Genomic DNA, 19,321 nt, shown 5'->3' on the forward strand with positions numbered 1-19,321 from the left:
GCAGGGGCTCGCAGTACCTGCCCCTGCTTCTTTCGCGTTCAATAGGTTCGCAGGGGCACGCTCTCTGCTTCTTTCACGATAGGGCAACGACAACGTCCTTGTCGTCTCTACCTTTCTGATTGAGATAGTATATTGACGTCTTGCTTTTGCAGCTCGTACGACGGATCTCGCTCGCGTCTCGCGACCCGACCCGTTAATCGCTTACACCCGCAGACGCCAACAAGCTCGCAACTCCCCAAGGTAGGAGAAGATTGCACGAAGGACTTGGACAATTGAATTGAGTTCAATTAACTAAAAAGGACAATTAAATAAATATATATGCATATATATATTTATACGAGTACGCATTTAACTCAAGGACGCGGTTTCGCAATACTTGTCCTTTACTTTCTTTCATGGCTTTACTTCGTCGTCGCGCTTTGCGCCCAGGCTCCTGCTTTTGCAAATGTTTCGTTATTGCCTTGCCATTGCAGATGACGCTCAAGTTTTCGCTCATTACATGTTCTATTAAAGGCATCCTTGTGGAGGATGCAAGAAGCATTTACCACTCTTCCTCTTGCGACAAGAGTGAGTCTGGAGCGTAATGATACATCATCGTCTAAGGAGAGGGATCCCTAGCAGGGATCCAAGCTTTTCGAGTTAGCAGTCTTGCAAAGTAGACTTGAGAATTTAAGGAGCTGCGCAAAAGCATCAAGACTGCCCAAATCGAAGTATTTTGGAAGATGTGATTGGCTGGTTTTATTTGTCTATTCGACATATCTCAGGTAACCCCGAATTGGGGCTTGAGCGAACTTCTTAGTGGGGGTTCTGTTGAGAAACCCGTATCCCGTCTATCGAGGCCGGTATCGAGTCATGCGAAGCATGTAGATACCACGATAGCGAATGAGATTTTTGAAAATCGCATGCTAAATGTTGGTACAAGTTGTTGGTTGTTTCAAAAGATAAAGAATGTCAAAAGTAAAGTTTGAGAAACATTACATCTTTATAAAACACTTTTGTTGAAGCTCCTATTGAGGAACTATACTCCTTTCATCCTAGAGTACTTGTAGTCGGGCACTACATGCTAGTACTGCGATGATCGGATGAGACGGTCGTGTGACTTCGAACAGTGCTAAATGCACAATGTTGTAAACACACAAAAATGGGATCGCTCATTTGGTCAAAAGACCAAAGCATATAGAATGAGTCGTCAGTTAATTTACCCTTGACGCACTCATTCGCTTCTTGTAGTCTGTTAAGGGAGAAGATGGATCAGTACAAAACTCCAATGGACAGTTTGTTAACAACCACCCCACGGGCAAAGATCCGGCCTCCCTAATCATTGGAGTTAGGAGAATGGACTACCAGACATTATCCTAGATGGTAGATCCCATGGACTTTTGCAGAAGTTGGATGAATCTGTTGCCAAGTACCTGCCTTTGGGGAATCCTCTCTTGGGTAAAGTTGTCCCCTTAGGAGTGGACTCAACTAGCTATTCGGGTTATTGAAAATAATAGAATAAAAGACGCCCGAACTAGTCTCAGTTGTTTATACGATTTGTCTGCGTGTACACGCAGGCCAGTAATATCGAAACATAAAGTCTGTTCACACTAGTTGATGGGTCATGAGACTTGCTTGTTGCGTGATAGTTCACAGCTTACGATCAAATGAATCGTCATGCTGCGTTTGACAGTTGCACTGCTTACTTGCTTTGAACTGCTTACCTGTTTAACTGCATATCTGCTTTAAACAGCTTAGCATGCTGAATTAAATGCTCTTAATCCAGTTTCCTATAGTCTCTCTTGTGCACCTACTAGTTTTTTGTGAAACTAACTCATTCTATTGGTACAGGTGATGATTAGGTACACCACGGGCGATGACGCGATTGCAAGATGGCTTCAAGGCTTCTTTTTTCTGCTCTTAGCTCGCGTCCTGGATGTTTTGGGGTTTTGTAACGGATTTTCCTTGGGATATCCGAATTTTGTACTATTTGGGAACTTCTTAAATGAAAGTGACTTTTCCAAGTATCATGTGTAGTGAGTTTTGATTCTTTTAGCTAACGTGCTCAAAGTTGTCAGCTTGCCTTTCTAAATTCAACAAAAGAATTATCTTCCGTTGATTACATAAACAAACTCTGAAAGGAAAGAGATTTTCTTCTAGTCTCTTGCCTGTTTTCTAAAAGGGTCGCAAGTTTGAAATTTTGGAGCGTAACACCATCAACATTAGTTAAACTTTACACATAGTTACCTTGACAGCTTCAACATTTTTCTGCTTCATGTCAGCGGCACAATGAAGAAAAGTAAACTTCGCAACAGATGTCACAAAAGCATCTCTTTGAGTCTGCATATACATAACTGAAGTGACATGTACTGCTTGACGGAAGCCTTGCAAGCACTGAAATGTGATAACCTTTTCATCACTCTGGTCAAGGTTTACGCTAAACGCAGCAAGCATTGGTGCCCAGCAGACCTCCACCATGAATCGTAGAATTGCCACATCAGTGATCATGTAAAAAATAGACCTGTGATATCAAAGAAAATAAACTGTTCATAAGAAGAGATGTGCTGACGAATGGATTGCAAGGATGAAGCACATTAGCTTACTCTGATTTGTTTGTCTTAGCTTTGAATTTCTCCTGGATGTGCCTCAAAAGGACATCACTTGCACCTAATGCTTTTTCTTCTGGCTGCTTCCAAGTGACTAAATTAAGTATACTATCTAGGCCAAGTAGCTTATTGATGCTGTTTGCTTGTTTTTGTGGAGCTGAGGATTCAGCATTCATCTTTATTTCATTTTTCACAATTTGATCATACAAGGATCCCAGATAATCATCTGGTAAGTCCTTGCCATTATCAATTCCTCTATTATTGCAAAGAAAATCCGACTTTGACATCTACAAAGAGCACAAAATATCTTATCAGAGATTATTTACAAGAAGTATGCATCAGTTTCTCACTAAGACACTAATGGAAGATTTAAAATAAAAGAAGGGAACAAAGTTATCAAAGCAACCTTATCTTTAACCATGTTATTGTGTGCATCGGTGTTGAGCATTATCACAGAGTAGGCAAGAACATAAGCAGTATCAGCACTGCTAAAGGAATTTGGGTAGCATTTGCAATAGTGCTCTGCAAATTTTTCCATTATACGATCAATCTTCTGAGCTTCTCCTGGCAAACGGAAGCCTTGAAGAAAATATCTAATTGCTTCACCAAAATCCATTCCCTCAAAATTCATGGAGTCCACATACGCATGCATAACTTTCAAAGCAAACTCTTCCCTCTCCCCCAGATAGTCTCCTATCATTGTCCCATTCAAGCCAGCGGTATTCTTCAGAAAAGAAACCACTGCTTCTGGAGACCCGCCAATTTTTTTTTTATTTATTAGGAATTCAATACCCTTGCTTGGTTTTCGATTAAATAGTGAAATGCCCTTCTGCATTTGACAAGATCAGACACAAGGATCAATCATAATCCCTGCACAATGGTCTTTTTACTTTTTACCATATGAAAACGACAAACTCCATAGAAGTTTACTGACAATCACAATAATTGGATAATCTTACCTGCAGTTCTATCTTATATGCACGTCGCTGCTCAAGTGTTGCAGCTTCAGATAATTCAGCATATGCTTCAGAATGTAGCTCATAGTCTATTGCAGATCCTTCTTCACCATTTAGTGCAGCATGATTTTCAACACCCAAGCTATCTAATTCAGAATCTTTTGATGGGCGCGTATCAACAATAAGTAGCTGTTGATCCATCCACATCCCCATTGATTTAACAATAGCAACCAAACATCTGACAGATTCATGCCTGAAGGAAATGTCCTGAGCTGGAGACAAGGTCGTCACTGAACCAGGAGGCACACCCAATGCAGTTTTTAATAGGCCATTGACGATCCTGTGAACATCTGAAGGAATTAAATGCATTTTAAATCATTTACCTAGTCCAGTACTAAAGAAATAACAATTTTCTGAAGATAATTGCAGAGAAAAGATGTAGTCTCAGCATATTGAGCATGAACAAACCTTTCAAAAATATTTGGTGACTCAACATCACAGTCATAGTTCACAAAGATGTCAATGACTATCTGTGGATCTTCACACATCTTTTCCAACAAGTTTAGAACGGTCATTTTCTGCAGGAAACTTGGTTGAAGCACATTTTCTAGAACTCGGAGGACAAGCATCGGAAAAAAAATGCCAATTTCAGCCTTCAATCCAGACCTTAACCTTGATAATGAACTCATGAAAATAGAGCATAAGAGTTGGAAAACACTCATCACTGACAAGGCACTATTCTTTAACAAGGATAAGCAGAGATATTGTCTGGTAGCATCAAGAAACCTGCATTCAAAGATTTAAACAAGCATAAGCATCTATACACATCTCTACAAGGTGCAACACAATTAGAAATGAAAAAGTAATAAACACAAAAAAATAAACAGCTACTATGCAGCTAGAAAGGAGCCCTTGTAAAATCTTATGTGAGCAGAACATGAATAATGGAAATCAAGTCCTATACAAGAGTATGAAACAAGAGATTGGAGAGAAACAGGTGAATGGGACAACAAAATTTTTCACAAGATACAAGTTGATTCACCTAGGGCTATGCCACAGCATGGCTATCAATAAGAAGACCACAAAAATAAGAAAAGAGTACCCCTTTATGCATTGCTTTCAGACAACGTAGCCTACTTGAATTACCAGTAGAATAGCAAAAGCAAAAGGAATGACCAACGCAAGTAGGAAAATTTTAAAAAGCAGATTAAAAAAATGCTATCCTTTTTATTAAGATATTTAGTTTATTTAACCACTATGTTCAAATAAAATATAAATCTACCACTGGTGTAGTGTTAAATCCACCAATGCAATCGGCTGAAGCTAAAAAGCATGTTAAAATGAAAATGCAATCCATATTAAGGCATTTAGGTTAACCCAATTTTACAAATAATATTCAACTCAGCAATTGGTGGGTATTAAACTATGTCACATAGGCACGGGTACGGAGGGTACGACACAGCAATTTCAAAAAATGAGGGTATGGGGACATGGCTACATATATAATTATATATATATAGAGAGAATTTGGGTCTGGATCAAGTGTGGATCTACATTAAGGTCCATACCAAAATTTTAAAAAAAAAAGTATTCTAAGGGTGTTGACTGCAATTTTTGAAAAGAAAGGAGGGGGGAATGAAATTTTCTTTAAAAACTAAAAAAGATGATTGATTATAAAAAAAATAAAGAGGAGGTGGGTTGGGCCAAGAGGGAGGAACAAAAAGGGGCTTTCATCCCTCACCAAATGTACGTCCATGTGATTCTTCATCCATTCGTCCCACTTTTCATGCTAATGTTATTGTTGAACTAGAAGCAATTTGAAGAAGAAAAATATTGCAACAATGCAAAGAAGAACTTTCAACCATTGTTCCAGATTCTGAAGATGATGATGGTGATGACCCACTTACCAAAAAAATGAAGAGATCATCGAATAACAGTTGGATGCAAAATTGAGAAAATATTGTCCTGATATTTGACAAATAGGCTCTAGAAGCAAGCTTTTTAGTTATCATGAACTCTTAGTAGTTTAGTTATGACTTATGACATTTTAGTATGACTTGGATGTGAATTTAATATTGTTAAGGCTTTAATTGTGTTTAAATTATGTAGTTGCCTACTTGCCTTTTATTTGCATTGAGCAAGTTATCAGTTGCATGGTTTCTTCTTGTTAATTTTTTTGTATACATGATTTTATTTTTTATATATTCTTTATTGAACTTTATTCACATTGTTAGTTGTATGGTTTGGTTATTCAATTGCTCATTTATTCTTAATTTTTTTGAGCAAGTTATCAGTTGCATCATGGTTTGTTTATTTAATTATTCATTTTTTCTTATTTGTCTATTGCTTGTATTATGTCTATTGTTGTTGTTAATTTTTTTGTATGCATGATTTTATTTTTTGCATTTTGTTCATTCGCATTGCTAGTTGTATGGTTTGTTTATTCAATTGTTAATTTATTCTTAATTTTTTTAGCAGGTTATGTAATATAATTGCTTTGCAGTGTTCGACGACATGTTATTATTGGTCTATTGCTTATTGTTGATTGATTTTATGTTGTATACATGTTTCTTATTAATTTTAGTAGTTTGTTTACATATTTTGGATGTTTTTTTAAAAAAAATTATTTGGGGTACCACCTAGGCACGTCTAGGCCTTTTTAGGGGCTTACCACCTAGGCTCCGCCTAGCGCCTATGACAACTAAGGGTGATACTATTCTTGATTGTTAGCTTTCATTCTAACAAAAACACATATATGATTCAACCTCAAGAAGAAATAAGACTAGGAACGAGACTGAGAAAAAGGGCATAGCAAATCTTGGAGAACAAAATTTGAATTTAGAGGAAAAAAGATGATTTTTAATGTTAAGCATAAAGAGATTGAATTTGAGAAAACAATGGTGCACCTTGAAACATTTAGGAGCAGGTTCAATTTAATAAATTGACAGCTTTGTAGGAATAAGTCTTGCAGTTCGCAAATACTGCAAACTCATACCATGAGAGTGCATCACTATGTGACGTAGATAATCAGTATCACATTTTTAATAGAGTGTGGTGGCATGAAAGGAAGTCATGTGCATGATTAGTTTCAAGGAACTTTATGGAACTGGATGTAATGAAATTATGAAACAATAAAGACAAGTGCACAATACAAAAGCCATTAAGGCCAATACAATAACAAAGATGTGCACAATCACAAGGTCACTAAGGGCAATACATATAAGCCACCAAGAGCAATATAAGACCTCAAGAGCATTCACAAACACAAGCCACTAATGAGCAAAGGAAACAATATAAAAACTAATTATTTTATTTATCCAATTATTTTATTTATCCACAAATGCTCAAGAGAAGCATAAAGAAACAAAGGGTTTAAACCCTTATATATATACAACCAAAGAGAGAGAACACTAGCTGTTGGTCTAGTCCAAATGGCTAGTTAGCCGTCAGGCTAGCTAAAAAGACAAGAATGCCCTTCACAAGGGCATTTAAAATATGAAAAATAAAATTAAAAGAAAAAGAAAAATAATACAAAAAAACCCTAAAATACATTCTAGCATACATATAATATACATAAATTTAACACTGGAATCCAACTCCACTGAATCACAGCATTTTGTTTGGATTTTCCAATTGTGGGTGGCACTTAATCCTAATTGCACCTTGTTCTGGGAATGACTCAAAATAGAGGTGGCTCATTTGGTTTGCAAGGAATTGAATTCTCCTTTTCTATCTACAATCAACTTAATTAATTACACAACAAAATCTTGTGTTTGATAAGGACAAGATGAATGAATTAGAACCAAGCTACTGGCATGTATATGCTAAATAGCTACATTTATAAACGATGCACAATTTCATGATGGTAATACCTGCACTTTGATGCAATGAACAATCAATAAAAAAGAGAGAATGCATATAGCGTAGATGCAATGAAGAATTTATAAAAAGAGAGAATGCATATAGATTAGATGCATATGCTAAGACATATTCTAAAAGCAGCAAGAAAAGATGGAGATAATGAGCATGGTAGGGGAAGCCTGTATCAATAGAAGAGCAAACTGAGGAGTATCTTGGTGATGGTTAGGCATATTGTATGGGGACCCAGAACAATATTTATATGAAAGGGTGATCTGATATGTGTTCAAAAGATTTAATAGCAAGAAGTAGATCATCAAAGACTTCAAGGAGATGGTAAGGCATGAAAGATTGTGGCATGACTGAGGTTTTGGCCTCAAACAAGAATGATTGAGAACTAGGAACCTTAGACAAGACAACATAGAAGGTCTTATGATGATGATGATGACCCTTTCAAGGTCAGAAAAAAAATAGGACTAGAAAGAAGGCTATGTACTAAAAAGAATTAAAAAAAAAAGTCTTTGCAAGTCTTTCACAATGGATTTTATCATTTGTCATTCTCATTTGCTATTTTGTTTTATATTTTATTCTCGTTATGTTTCATTATAATCTCCTATGTGTGCATTCACGCTTCTGTTTTTCTTTTATGAATATCCTATCATATGGGCTGACCCAACTCCAAGGAGATAGAAATTGACCATAAAAGGAACTAAGAGCATCACAGCTTTCTCCATCCACTGCAATAAATTGCTCTTCCCCTACAAAAAGGACCATGTGCTTCAACTTGTTATCCTCCTATACATGCAATCCAAAAGAACCTTGATGAAGGACTAAACATGTGCATTGATTCGAGACTGAAAGTGCTCTAGGCATCAGAACTACCAGTTATGAATTTACATATTGTAAATTTCCAGGCAACTTCAGCACATTTAGGAATAACTTAAAAATGGGTCTGATATCAAAAGTTCTTCTCACTCAATAAACATGTTCGCAACATACTCCAATTCCCTCTTTCGTACCATTCTGAAAATATTCTTTCCGCATTCAGAGGAACTTAGTGTCATAACTTTATATATTGAACTCCTACAAAATTGAGCCAATTGACAAGGTACAATTGAAACATTTAACTAATTTGCTAGCATATCCACAATTATCTCCTAACAGCTGGTAGTAAGTTAGTAACTGTAATGAAATACCAGACTTCAACAAGAACACAAATGTTGACAACAAGTGTCCACAAAAGACAAATTAATCAAAACCTACAAAAGGGCACAAATAAGAAGGCACAAGAATAAAATTAATAATCTTTATTTAACTTCACATAAAATGCTTAAAAAGCATTAATACAATATACACATGAATGAGCTCTCGGAATAGAGATAAGAGAAGCACAAGAGAGTTGTTGGAGCTAGTCCAACGGCTCTATTTGTGGCCGTTGGACTAGCTCCAACGGCTCTCAAACTAGTCAACAATATGTTGACTAGTTTAAGTCTAATTCAAATGAAACTAAATACTAAAAAGAAAATTAAATAAATGAAAAATTAATAAAGAAAAAATATATTACGTGTATATACATTGATATGTACACATAATATATATATCATATACATATTTATATATATATATATATATATATATATATATATATATCATATACATATTTATATATATACACCTTTTAACACTCTCCCTCAAACTTACGGTACAATGACCGAAAGTTTGTCTAAGAGGAAATGAAATCTAGGAGTGGCGGGAGGTTTGGTGAAAAATCGTAACATAAGGCAGATCAATAGTCTCATGTAAATACTCCTCTTTCACGTAATGACAATCCTTTTTAATATGTTTAGTGCGTTCATGAAATGTCCAGTTGTTGGCTATGTATATCGCAATCGTGTTGTCATAGCACATGCATGATACTTTTGTCACTTCAACTCTCATATCAGCCAACAGTCTTTTGAGCCAGACTACCTCCTAAGAAAACACAACAAGCAATGGTTGAGTATTTGTTATTTGGATCAACTCCCCAGTCAAGATCAATATAAGCAATTAAATCTAATAAAGATGAAGCAAACAAGAAAAGGCCTCGAGAAATAGAAGATTTAATGTATCTAATATTACGCAAAATTTCGCCCAAGTGAACAGAAGTGAGAGCATGCTGAAATTAACTAACTATGTGTACACTGTGTGTTATATCAGGTCGAGTGATTGAGAGGTAGGAAAGTGCTCCAATAAGTTGTCTATAAGGAGTGAGATTTTCAAAAGGTTCTCCATCATCAATTCGCATTTTGGTGGTGACAACCTCAGAAGTATCAACTCTCTCATCATTTGTGATTCCAGTCCTAGAAACAATATCACAAGCAAATTTAGATTGAGATAACAGACACCCTCTAGGGGAATAAGCAACTTCAATTCCTAAAAAATATCTCAATAAACCCAGATCAGTCATTTCAAAATGATTTTTAAAAATCCTTTTAATGTTTTTAACTCCCTATTTGTCTCCTCCAGTAATGATCATGTAATCTATATAAAGAAAGAAAATAATAATACATGCTTCAAAAATCTTAACAAACAAAACATTGTCAGTCAAACAAGATTTGAATCCAATATCGATCATAACATGACTAAATCTGTCATACCAGGCTTTTTATGCCTGTTTAAGACCATAAAGAGCTTTATTTAAACAAAGAGTTTTACTCTTAGGAATACTTATACCAAGTGCTGCTTTTATATAGATTTCCTCAACTAGGTTTTTATTAAGAAAATCATTTTTGACATCAATTTGAAATATAGGTCATTTTCTAATAGAGGCTAAAGCTACTAAAGTCCTAACTATTGTCATCCTGACAACTGGAGCAAAAGTTTTTTTCTAATCTATGCCATACTCTTGAGAGTATCCCTTGACAACTAATCTGGCTTTATATCTTTCAAAAGATTCACCAGTCTTGGTTTTAACCTTGTATACCACCTATATCCTATGGGTTTCTTTCCATGTAGAATGATTTGAACAACCCAAGTGTTAGCTTTTTCTAAGGCTTTTAATTATACTCTCATGGCTTCTACCCATTCAGAATGTTCTTTGGCTTGAGCATAGATTGAAGGTTCTATGTATAAGTGTATTAATGCAATGAATGCCCTATAGTTTTGAAAAAAATATTTGTAGGATACAAATTTAGGGAAAGGTTTAGAAATTCTAGATGACTTTCAGATTTGCGCTTCATAATATTTTTCTAGTGCACATAAAAGATTGGGATCCTTACGCCTGCAGTATTGTAAATAATTGGTGTCCTTCTGGGTTTGCTCTTCAACAAATACATTGTCAAGGTTTTGTTCTGAATCTGCCATATCTTGACCATCATTTGGGTTACATTCATAATCACAAGTATCATGCTTCGAAGTTAAATCTAATAGAAAGGAATACTCAGTTACTTTCTTAACATTTTTAAAATAAAAAAAACTTTTCTTTTCCAAAAATGACACATTTCTTGAAACATACATTTTTTATTTTGAGGGTCAAAACATTTATATCCCTTTTTATTATTTGTATATCCTAAAAAGGCAAATGGATAGCACAGAGAGAAAGTTTATCATTTCTGTTAGTGAAAAACAAACATTTGCATCCAAAAACTCTTAATTTGGAGTAATCAGGAGATAATTTAACAAGTTTTTTTATTGGAGTTATGTTTTTTAATGAAGATGACATTCTATTAATAAGATGGATGACAGTTAAGGCTGATTTAGTCCAAAATTCTTTTGGAACTTGGTTTGCTATTAATAAGGTCTTAGTAGTTTCTATAATGTGTTTGTATTTTCGTTCGGCCAAACCATTTTGTTGTGGTGTGTAAGGACGAGATCTTTGGTGTGTGATGCCATGTAAATTGAGATAATCCTTAAATTCTTTTGATAAAAATTTTCTCCCAGAATCGGTATGAAAAATGAAAATATCATTTTGAAATTTGTTTTTGACCATTTTGTGAAATGCTTTAAAGTGTAAGAAAACTTTATATTTATATTTAAGTAAATCCAAGTATACCTAGAGAAATCATCATCAACAAAAATCACATAATATGTGTATCCACCTTTTGATATTACTGGCACAGGACCCCAAACGTCAAAATGTATTAACTCAAGTGACCTACAGGAAACAAAAGTTTTGTCATGAAATGGTAATCTCTTCATTTTACCAAAAATACAATCTTTACAAGCAAAATTTTCAGAATTACAAAATTTTTCTAAACTTGAAAAATATTGGATTTTGGATATACGAGGATCACCAAATCCTTTGTGCCACAAATCCAAATCCAATTTCTGAACATTATAATAAAAAGTATCATTGGGTCAACAACAACAACAACGCCTTCATCCCAAACAATTGGGGTCGGCGATATGAACCAAAAAGAAAATCATTTTGGGTCCTCCACATGAATCCTTTTCCTCCAATCATTTCTATCCAATGTCATGTCCTCGGTGAGGTTTGTTAAAATGTAAACTGCAATATATATATATATATATTATTTAATATTATTATATTTTCTTTTATTATTTTATTTTTCTATTTTTTTATTTTCTTTTTTAGCATCTAGTTCAATAGAAACTAGATATTTTGATCCAGTCAAGTTCCTGTTGGAACTTGACTGTGCAAGTAGCTGTTGGACTGTAGTCCATCAGCTATAATAAATGCTGTTGGACTATAGTCCAACAGCTATAATAATAAATGTTGTTGGACTGTAGTCCAACAGCTATATTAAGAGACGTTGGAATCCAACGTCTCTTTTTGGAGAGCTCAAAATGAGCTCTCCTCTCTCTCCCATTTTTTTGTATATATAGGGGTGAACCCCTTCAATGTAAAGAACTATGCTTCTTAAGCATTTTGTTCATGAATAAAGTATTATTTATTTTTCAAGTGTTCTTCCCTTTATACCCTTTCAAGGGTCATGCTTGTAGTGTCTCCAATAGACACTTGTTTGTGAGTTATTTGTGCATTTGTTGAAGACCACCATTTTATTACATGGTATCAGAGCTACGAAATCCTTAGATCTTGAAGTGCTTCCGCCTCGATTTCCGTGCCACATTTACAAAAGGTGTTTCATCACCTTGTTCTTGGCTCAAGAAGATTTGTTTGAAGAAAGGCGAACTTGTGCTACAAAAAATTTGGTTTTGTATCCTCTCTTATTCCTTTGTCTACTATTTTTCTTTTCTTTTTATTTTTCTCTCTCTCTCCTCCTATTTATTCCTCTCTTACCCTTGTAAAAGATGGATGACAATGATAAGATCACCATCATTCCTATGAAGCTAAATGATACTAACTATGTAATGTGGGCTTCGATTATGAAGCACCACATTTGGGGAAAAGGTTTATGGGGTATAGTGGATGGTTCCGATTTGGAACCTAAACTATCTCTTACCAAGAAAGAGGGTGATAAAGAGGTTCCTCTAACAGAAGAAGAGAAGAGTAAGGCGTTAGCCACTTATGAAAAGAAATGAAAAGAATGGAGGATAGGGCATGCAAAAATTATGTCATGGCTCATCAATAGCATTGACATTAAAAAATGCTCTAGTCTAGCTAAGTTTGAGCATGCCGATAAGGCTTGGGAATACCTCAAAAACATGTATTCCCTTAAAGATATTGCACATGTATGCAATTTACAAGATAAAGTTCGGACAATGACTCAAAAAGATAAAACTATTCGAGAATATTATAATGAGTTGTCCGAACTTTGGGAAGAGTTGGCTCTTCTTGAGCCCAAATGGCATTGTGCCGAAGACATCGAGCTTCGCCAAAAGCAACTCGATATGGAACATTTCTATCAATTTGTGAATGGTCTAAGGCCGGAGTTTGAATCCACCAAATCAGCCCTTTTATATCGTGGAAAAATTCCTTCTATTGTTGATACTATAGAAGAGCTCACTATGGAGGAAAATAGACTTAGAAAAAGTACTCCAAAAGTTGATGATGACTCCGTTTTAGCTGTATCTAAACCGGAGAATCATACTCGTACTTACAAGCCGCCTCATTTTGGAAGGCAAAACGGCGACTTTGATAAAAGAAAAGTTATTTGTCATCATTGTCATGAACCGAGGCACTATAGGCCTCAATGTCCAAAGTTAAAAAGAAGAGAAGAAAAAAGAGTTGCATCTGTTGAATCTGAGTCAAAAGATCAAGATGCACCTGTGTCTATGGCTCAACTGATGGAAATCCTTCAACCTCTTCTCAAAGGGGTATCCTCCTCAACCGAAGCCTCAACTGGAGCGGCAGTTGCATCTTTCTCCGGTCCAGGTAACTTTCCTTGGCTTTTAGATTCTGGTGCTTCTTTTCATATGACCCCAAATGTTAATAGTCTATCCGAATGTCTTAAAAATAACTCAAGTGTCAAAGGTTTTTACAGCCGATGGCACATCTCTCGAAGTAAAAGGAATAGGATGTTTTGAAAATCTTCAAAAATCCAAAAGATTTTTTATCCCAGAAGTTAGATATATCCCTAAACTTAATTTGAATCTCTTATCTGTCTTGCAAATATCTGATTATGGATGTAATATCTCCTTCTCTTCTCATGGTTGTTGGGTACAGGATCGCCAGTCAGGGAAGTTGATTGGGGAAGGCCATAGAGAAGGAGGACTTTATTACATGGACTTTTTGGAATTACCCAAGAATGCATTTTGTTATAATATTCAGAAATTAGAATTGGATTTATGGCACAAAAGGCTTGGCCATCCTCATATGTCTAAAATTCAATATTTTCCAAGTTTGGAAAAATTTTGTAATTCTGAAAATTTTTCTTGTAAAGACTGCATTTTTGGCAAAATGAAAAGGTTACCATTTCTTAGTAGAACTTTTGTTTCCTCACGACCACTTGAGTTAATACATTCGGATGTTTGGGGCCCCGCACCAGTTATTTCCAAAGGTGGTTATACATATTATGTCATTTTTGTTGATGACTTTTCTAGACATACTTGGATTTATTTTCTTAAACATAAATCTGATGTCTTTGCTAACTTCCAAATATTTCATAAAATGGTTAAAAATAAGTTTCAAAATGATATTTCTGTTTTTCGCACTGATTCAAGGGGAGAATTTATGTCCAACGAATTCAAAGACTATCTCAATTTACATGGTATTACACATCAAAGATCATGTCCACACACTCCACAACAGAATGGCCTAGTCGAACGCAAACATCGGCACATTATGGAAACTACTAGGACATTGCTAATTGCAAATCAAGTTCCAAAAAGTTTTTGGGCTGAAGCGGTCCTAACTGCCACCTACTTCATTAATAGGATGTCATCTTCCTCATTAAAGAATACAACTCCAATAGAAAAGCTTGTTAATTTAACTCCAGATTATTCTAGATTAAGAGTCTTTGCATGTAAATGTTTTGTTTTCACCAACAGAAATGACAAACTCTCTCCTCGTGCAATCCCATGTGCCTTTTTAGGATATGCTGATAATCAAAAAGGCTACAGGTGTTTCGATTTTCAAAATGACAAATTATATGTGTCAAGAAATGTATCTTTTTTGGAAAAAGAAAGCTTCTTTGAATTTGAAAAATCCAAGGATGTCACTGAATACTCGTTTTTAATTGATCCAACTTCAAAATCCAATGAATGTAATGTTGGATGTGACCTTGACAATGATCAAAGTCCTATTGTTGTTGAAAATGATGATAATGAAGAGCAAATCCATAGGGATGTTAGTCTACAATATTCAAGACGTAGAGAGCAAAATCTTCCATGTGCATTACAAAAATACTCTGAAGTCTCACCTAGAAGAACGTCTAGAATCTCTAAACCTCCAGAAAAATTTGTGTCTTATGAATCTTTTTCACCCACGTATAGGGCCGCCATTACATTAATACAATCATATGTTGAACCATCATCCTATTCTCAAGCAAAAAATCATATAGAATGGATAGAAGCCATGAAAATAGAATTGGATGCACTAGAAAAGGCCAATACTTGGACGATACAAGATATTCCTCCAGGTAAGAAACCTATAGGTTGTAGGTGGGTATACAAAGTCAAAACCAAAAGTGATGGGACCCTGGAAAGATATAAGGCCCGTTTAGTAGCAAAAGGATATGCCCAAGAGTATGGCATCGATTATGAAGAAACATTTGCTCCTGTGGCCCGTATGACCACTGTTAGAACTTTAATAGCCTTGGCCTCCATTAGAACATGGCCTATCTTTCAATTAGATGTCAAAAATGCTTTCCTGAATGAAAATCTCGTTGAAGAAGTATACATGGAAGCCCCACCTGGTATTAGTATCCTTAAGGGTAAAGCTCTTCGTCTAGAAAAAGCTCTTTATGGTCTTAAACAGGCTCCAAAAGCCTTGTATGACCGATTTAGTCATGTTATGCTTGATATTGGTTTTCAACCTTGTTTAATTGACACTGCTTTGTTTGTTAAGAAATCTGATGCAGGCATCATTATTCTTCTTCTCTATGTGGACGATATGATCATCACCGGAGGCGACAAACAGGGAGTTGCAAATATCAAATCTCTTCTTAAAACTCACTTTGAAATGACTGACTTAGGTTTATTAAGATATTTTTTAGGCATTGAAGTTGCTTATTCCCCTCGGGGGTATTTGATATCTCAATCTAAATTTGCTCTTGATATCATTTCCAGGTCTGGAATTACAGATGATAAGAAAGTAGACACTCCAGAAGTTGTCAATGTTAAAATGAAAATTGATGATGGAGAACTTCTTGATGATCCTACTCCTTATAGACAACTTGTTGGAGCTCTTTCTTATCTTTCCATTACTAGGCCAGATATAACTCATGCGGTTCATACAGTCAGTCAGTTTCAGCATGCTCCCACCTCCGTGCACATGGGAGCGATTTTGCGTATTATTAGATACTTAAAATCCTCTCTTTCACGAGGACTCTTCTTGTCTGTTTCATCTTCATTAAATTTAATTGCATATACTGATGCTGACTGGGGAGGTGATCCCAATAATAGACACTCAACTACTGGTTTTTGTGTGTTCTTAGGTGAAACCTTAATTTCGTGGAGGTGCAAGAAGCAGCAGAAAGTCTCTCTTTCCTCCACCGAAGCTGAATACAGAGCCATGGCAACCACCACTATGGAGGTTGTTTGGCTCAGACGATTGCTAGCGGATATGGGAGCTAAAGCAACGCAAGCTTCAAAGATGTGTTGTGACAACAAAAGTGCGATCTACATTGCAAGCAACCGGACATTCCATGAGCGCACTAAACACATTGAGATGGACTGTCACTATGTCAGAGAGGAATACTTACATGGAACCATTGATCTGCCATATGTTACATCAGAATATCAATTAGCAGACTTCTTCACCAAGCCTCTCGCTGCTCCCAGATTTCACTTTCTCTTAGACAAACTTTCGCTCATTGTACCGTAAGTTTGAAGGGGAGTGTTAAAATGTAAACTGCAATATATATATATATATATAATTTAATATTATTATATTTTCTTTTATTATTTTATTTTTCTATTTTTTTATTTTCTTTTTTAGCATCTTGTTCAATAGAAACTAGATATTTTGATCCAGTCAAGTTCCTGTTGGAACTTGACTGTGCAAGTAGCTGTTGGACTGTAGTCCAACAGCTATAATAAATGCTGTTGGACTATAGTCCAACAGCTATAATAATAAATGTTGTTGGACTATAGTCCAACAGCTATATTAAGAGACGTTGGAATCCAATGTCTCTTTTTGGAGAGCTCAAAATGAGCTCTCCTCTCTCTCCCATTTTTTTGTATATATAGGGGTGAACCCCTTCAATGTAAAGAACTATGCTTCTTAAGCATTTTGTTCATGAATAAAGTATTATTTATTTTTCAAGTGTTCTTCCCTTTATACCCTTTCAAGGGTCATGCTTGTAGTGTCTCCAATAGACACTTGTTTGTGAGTTATTTGTGCATTTGTTGAAGACCACCATTTTATTACAAGGTTCAAAGCATTCATATCCTTTCTTATTATCTCCATCCAAGTCTTCTTAGGCCTACCCCGACCTCTTTTAGCTAATAGATTTTCCCATTTCTCCATCCTTCTAACCGAAGCATCATTAGGCCTTCGCCGAATATGCCAAAACCATCGTAAATGATTCTCACTCATCTTATTTTCAATAGATGCAATGCCTACCTTCTTACGTATTTTCTCGTTCTGAATCTTATCTTTTAGTGTATTTCCACACATCCATCGAAACATACGCATCTCAGTTACACTCATTTTTTGAAAATGATGTCTCTTGGCAGCCCAACATTCCGTACCATATAGTAAAGCGGGTCTAATTGTCGTCCTATAAAACTTTCCCTTCAACCGCAATGGCATTCTACGATCGCACAACACTCCGGTTGCACTTTTCTATTTCATCCACCCAACCTTCATCCTATGATTTACATCTCCATCAATTTCTCTATTCTTTTGAATGATAGATCCCAAATATTTGAAACAGTCATCCACCGCTATTTGTTGCTCACCAAGCTTCACTACACTCGCATCACTACTTCATTGCTTACTAAACCGACATTCCATATATTCTGTCTTACTCTTACTCAACGTAAAACCTCTTGCTTCCAAAGTCTGTCTCCATAATTCTAACTTAGCATTAACCCCAACTCTAGACTCATTAATCAAAACAATATCATCAGCAAACAACATACACCACGACACATTTTCTTGAATTTATCTCGTAAGTTCATCTATCACTATAGCAAAAAGGAAAGGGCTTAATACAGATCCTTGATGTAACCCAACCGTTATAGGAAAATTGTTTGTCACTCCTCCACAAGTGCGGACATTGGTTACTACTCCTTCGTACATATCTTTAATTATACTAATGTACTTGAGAGAGATACCTTTCTTCATCATTGTCCACCAGAGAACATCCCTAGGTACTCTATCGTATGCCTTCTCCAAATCAATAAAAACCATATGCAAATCTTTGTTCCCCTCTCTATATCTCTCAATAAGTTGTCTAAGGAGATGTATAGCTTCCATAGTTGATCTTTCAGGCATAAAACCAAATTGATTCTCCGATATCATGGCAACCTTCCTCAACCTATACTCAATCACCCTCTCCCAAAGTTTCATAGCATGACTCATGAGTTTTATACCACGATAGTTTGTGCAATCTTGTATATCACCCTTATTCTTATAGAGAAGCACCAAAGTACTCTTCCTCCACTCATTAGGCATCTTATTTGTCCGCCAAATCTTGTTAAAAAGATTTGCCAACCATACTAAACCTTTCTCCCCCAAGCATTTTCAAGCCTCAATAGGTATACCATCCGAGCCAACTGTCTTTCTGGATTGCATTTTCTTCAAAGCCTCTGTAATTTCTTTCTTTTGAATCTTGCGCATGAAGTCACGATTCATCTCATGAAAAGGAATGGAGAAGTCTCCAAGATCCTGGGCATGCCTTCCATTAAATAGCTTATCAAAATAATCTTTCCATCTCTCCTTAATCTCCTCATCTTTAACTAAAACCCTTTGCGTTTCATCTTTGATACATCTAACCATACCCAGATCCCTTGATTTCATATCTCTCATCTTTGCAAGCCTATAAATATCATTTTCGCCCTCCTTGGTATCCAACTCGTCATAGACCTCCTTATATACCTTATCTCTCGCATTTCGAACTACTTTTTAGCTTCATTCTTTGTTACCATATACTTCTCCAAATTCTCATTATCACGACTCTTAGATTTCTATAACACTCTCTTTTAACCTTAATAGCTAATTTGACATCTTCGTTCCACCATGATGTATCCTTACCTAGCGGTGCACCGCCTTTAGACTCACCCAAAACCTCCTTCGCCACTTTTTGCATGCAACCCGCTATCTTATTTTACATTTGATTATGCATCCTCCTCGAGACACCAATTAGCTTCCTTAGCTACCTGTTCTACAAACATTCCTTGTTTAGCTCCTTTCAG

General features: G+C 35.8%; 1 protein-coding gene across 1 annotated transcript in view; it reads right to left on the reverse strand.

The window, feature by feature from the left end:
* LOC149830425 (brefeldin A-inhibited guanine nucleotide-exchange protein 1-like) overlaps positions 1 to 19,321 on the reverse strand; it is a 64,308-nt gene that overhangs the window by 28,507 nt on the left and 16,480 nt on the right. The window contains exons 2-6 of the mRNA XM_090016509.1: positions 4,010 to 4,327; positions 3,545 to 3,881; positions 2,992 to 3,414; positions 2,583 to 2,872; positions 2,227 to 2,500 (exon numbers count right to left, since the gene is read on the reverse strand). Coding sequence (XP_089872635.1) covers positions 2,227 to 2,500; positions 2,583 to 2,872; positions 2,992 to 3,414; positions 3,545 to 3,881; positions 4,010 to 4,327 — 1,642 coding nt within the window. The remainder of the gene's footprint in view (positions 1 to 2,226; positions 2,501 to 2,582; positions 2,873 to 2,991; positions 3,415 to 3,544; positions 3,882 to 4,009; positions 4,328 to 19,321) is intronic.

The sequence above is a fragment of the Nuphar pumila genome, chromosome 8, assembly GCF_984573655.1.
Source record: "Nuphar pumila chromosome 8, dmNupPumi1.hap1.1, whole genome shotgun sequence".
NCBI lineage: Eukaryota > Viridiplantae > Streptophyta > Magnoliopsida > Nymphaeales > Nymphaeaceae > Nuphar > Nuphar pumila.